General features: G+C 37.6%; 1 protein-coding gene across 2 annotated transcripts in view; it reads right to left on the minus strand.

Moving 5' to 3' along the window:
* LOC107733682 (uncharacterized) overlaps positions 1–3939 on the minus strand; it is an 18416-nt gene that overhangs the window by 6263 nt on the left and 8214 nt on the right. For both annotated transcript variants that reach the window (XM_016545413.1, XM_016545412.1), the window contains exons 8-9: positions 1307–2216; positions 1094–1213 (exon numbers count right to left, since the gene is read on the minus strand). In XM_016545413.1, the coding sequence (XP_016400899.1) occupies positions 1094–1213; positions 1307–2216 (1030 nt within the window). The remainder of the gene's footprint in view (positions 1–1093; positions 1214–1306; positions 2217–3939) is intronic.

Consider the following 3939-nt stretch of genomic DNA (forward strand, 5'->3'; position numbering starts at 1 on the left):
TAGAGGTGCAAGTAAAAAAAAATGTATGTTCAATCACTGATTATGTATGGAAAATTTGTCCTTTTTTATATCAGAGCTCTGTGATACAAAACCGGTGCACATGAATTAAAAAATTGCCCAGCAATGATGTATCCTCTAATAATCTATATAGTGTATCCGTAATATCCTCTGTACAACTGAGTAGTCCATGAAATAACGTTGTAAAAAAATGTAGGGCAGGAACTTAGTTCAATCCATTTGTTGATACTTGGATGGAGGCAGATCTGAATATAATCTTGCAGTCAACAATAATAAAGGGGCGGGGTTTAGGCAGACTAAATGACTGGAGAAGCCTGGCGAACTTTGCAAATAAACTCAAATTAGGTGAAGTACTAAGATTACAATACTAAAAAAAAAAAATTTAAGCTAAAAAAAATTGTTCACTATAAGATCAATAGCATGTATTTAGAAAATGAAAAGGATGAATTTTCATTTTATGACAACTTTAAATAGCCTTATTACACAGCTCCCAGGAGGACTTTTATTTCATTAAGTGGGGCATTTTGTTGTCAAATATTCGCATGCAGACAATCGCTACGCAAAAGCTATGCATGCTCGCGACTCTTTAGCTCCACCCACAGCACGCCTCCAGGAGCTCAACTGATTTCGGAGAGAAGCGGTACAGCTGCTTCTTTCTTTTATAAATCTGATAAAACTAAAGACGCTTCGGAGATATGAAGGATGCAATACTACTCTATAGGTACACAAGATTAACATAAGATTGGCAGAAACTATGTATGTTATGTCCCCTTTAATGAAAACTAAACAGTGCTGGCAATTAGCCCGAGCAAACAACTTCCTTAGATCTGTGCTAGTTTCGTGCCTTTAAATTTTTGACTCAAATATCCAATAATATCCATTTAGTTATTCATTTAGTAAGTAGCTGTAGAATCAAAACAGGAACTTCGGTCACATTCTATAAGGGCTGAACGATTTTGGAAAATAATCAAATTGCGATTTTTTTTTACCAATATTGCGATTGCGACTATATAAACCGGTAATGTTACGTAGGATGCTGTAGAGTAATAACTGAGTAAAGTTCTCTGTGACATACCAGGGTGAGAGCTTTCTACAGTTGTGTCAGAGTGACCAGGAGAGAGCTCTGGATCAGCCTGCGGGATGTAGAACAGCTCGGAGCTTCCATGAGGTTTGTATGGCAACAGGGCAGGGACAGCTATAGAAAGTGTACATAAAGAAAAATAAATCAACTGATTAATTTACCAACACCAAATGCCACTGAAAAGCATATAAAATGTACATCATATACCTGCTTGAACAGAGAGAGTTCTGGATGTCCCAGCCAGTCTCTGAGAGAGAGCAAAGGTTTGTGGGTATCTGGCCTGTAAGTGTGCACTGACGCTTCCTGCATTCTGGCCTTGAACTGGCTCTCTGTGTTCATATGATCTGGCATGATTTGATTTTGAGATTCGGTGTATGGACTGCAGATGTTCACCAGTCACGCCTGACACCACTGGAGGTGGGACATCTTTACTGGTGTTTTGACTGGATAGTCTGCTTAAGTAGTTTGGATTTGACTGGTGATTGGGTTTGGGTGATAAGGTGACGTGTATGTGAGAGAGATGGGACTTCTTGTCAAAGGTTGAATCCGATGCAGCACTGGATAATATCTGGTTACTGGCAGTGACATTATAGCCCATGTGAGGTATTCTTTGGATACTCCGGGGATCATTCGTAATAATGTTCTCTTTGTTGTCATCAGTCATTTCTTCTCCTTTCTTCTCTTCACTATGTTGTTCTTCTCTCACCGTCTCTTTTTCTCTGCCTGATACATTAGGTATAACAGCTGGCTGAAGTCTCATTTGGCTCGTGCTCTCTAAAGTCTCATGGTCAGGACCAACACTGTCCAATTCCTCAGTAGCAGTGATAGGGCAATGTGATGGTGACTGTGGAGACGGAGTGCGGCGAGTGGTTGATATAGTAATAGAAGTAAAAGGCTGGGAACTGAGCCCCTCTCTAAGGGCAATCTGGCGAACTTTGGCCTCTAGATCCTGTTGGATAGGAGTGTAAAATGGAACAGTGTCCGAGGGTTTTGAATCGACTTTCTGCAGCTGATCTGAGTTATGATTCTCCATGTTACGCAGTCCAACACAGCCCTTCGTCAGCTGAGATTCAGGACCAACACTCGACTGAGCACTGCCCTCAGAATCTGAGCTCCACTGAGAAACAAAGCATGAGAAAGAGAACAAGATGTGTTATTATTACTGATAAGAACTAGGATTGGGGAGGACTGTGGGAAGTAGATAAATGAGAGATTCAGTAGAAACACTGCAAGCATGAGAGCACAGAATAAATCACGCAAATGCAAACAACAGCTTTACCTTGAACACTCTCTATCAGGACTTTCCATAATGCAGTCTGCCGCACCAGAAACAAAACTCGTATTATTTCAGACTCACCATTGAATGTGATATTTAGGATATTAAAATTCTTCCTTAAAGTAATCATAATAGTTTTATTTTATGGCCAATTACCGATAATTGGCCCATATTAACAATCTTATTTTGTCTAAATTCATTTAAAAAACTGCAATCGTTTTAAATGCTACAAGTAAATTTAGGCATCACAACATTATGATGCCCAGTATAAAAAAAATTTATATTTTGAGATTTGCTAAAGATTATACTGAACAGTGTTATCAACCCTATAAAGCCTACCGTATCATATTTAGCCTTCAAAATTAACATGATCAAAGCTTTGCTAAGAACCTGCTGCATCTATAGTTGTTCTTGTTGATTCTTATAATGTAAACCTAAGAATAACTTTTATATTGTTAGTAATTTAAGACGAACACTTAATGTACTGAAGCAACTTTTTTGATTTATCAAAGTTTACTTGATTATTCATATACATCTTTTTTTAACAAATCATGTTCAAATGTGAGTATCAAATATGACACATGAGGCTTTTTCTGTGATTGACTAAAATTTGAAACTACTGAGCTTTGATCATAAAACTAAGCATTTAAATATAATATAAGACATATAATAGACGATAGCATGACAACTAAAATTTATATGCATTTCATGTAAGTGTAAGATTTACAGAACCTCAGACACTTTAACCTTCTGAAACGGACAATACACACTAACTGCTTGACTTTAGTTAAGTTGTTATGCAGTTGCATTAACTATGGGAGGCTAGACAAAATACTATTGGAGTACTGGCATGGTTCGGGCATATTTCATAGTACTAGTCATAACCTCTGGTTATTGTCTCAGCTTTATTCAAGTTGTTATATGGTTAGAATAACTATAGGGGGCTAGGTAAAAACACTATTGAAGTATTAGCATATTTCATAGTGCTAGCCATAACCTCTGATTATTGTCTAAGCTTTATTCAAGTTGTTATATAGTTAGACTAGCTATAGGGGGCTAGATAAAACACTATAATGGAAGTTTTAGCATATTTCATAGTGCTAGCCATAACCTCTGATTTTGTTTGAGCTTTAACTAAGTTGTTACATAGATGACTGTAGGGGGCTAAACAGAACCACTTTTTAAAGAATGACAAGCATGAGGCGGTCTATTAAAGGGTTAGTTCACCCAAAAATGAAAATTCTGTCATTAAAGGGTTAGTTCACCCAAAAATGAAAATTAGGCTGTGTTTCACTCACCCCAGAGGCATCCTAGGTGTATATGACTTTCTTCTTTCAGACGAATCCAGTCGGAGTTATATTAAAAATTGTCCTGGCGTTTCCAAGCTCTATCATTGCAGTCAGCGGGTGTTGCAGTGCTTCAGTCCAAAAGAAGTGAAATAAAAAGCGCCCATCCATTAAAAAAAGTGTCTCACACAGCTCCGGGGGATGAACAAAGGCCTCCTGTAGCAAATCCATGCGTTTTTGTAAGAAAAATATCCATATTCAAAACTTAATAATCACTT

This window comes from Sinocyclocheilus rhinocerous, unplaced genomic scaffold, assembly GCF_001515625.1.
Source record: "Sinocyclocheilus rhinocerous isolate Xijiao unplaced genomic scaffold, SAMN03320098_v1.1 scaffold789, whole genome shotgun sequence".
Lineage (NCBI taxonomy): Eukaryota > Metazoa > Chordata > Actinopteri > Cypriniformes > Cyprinidae > Sinocyclocheilus > Sinocyclocheilus rhinocerous.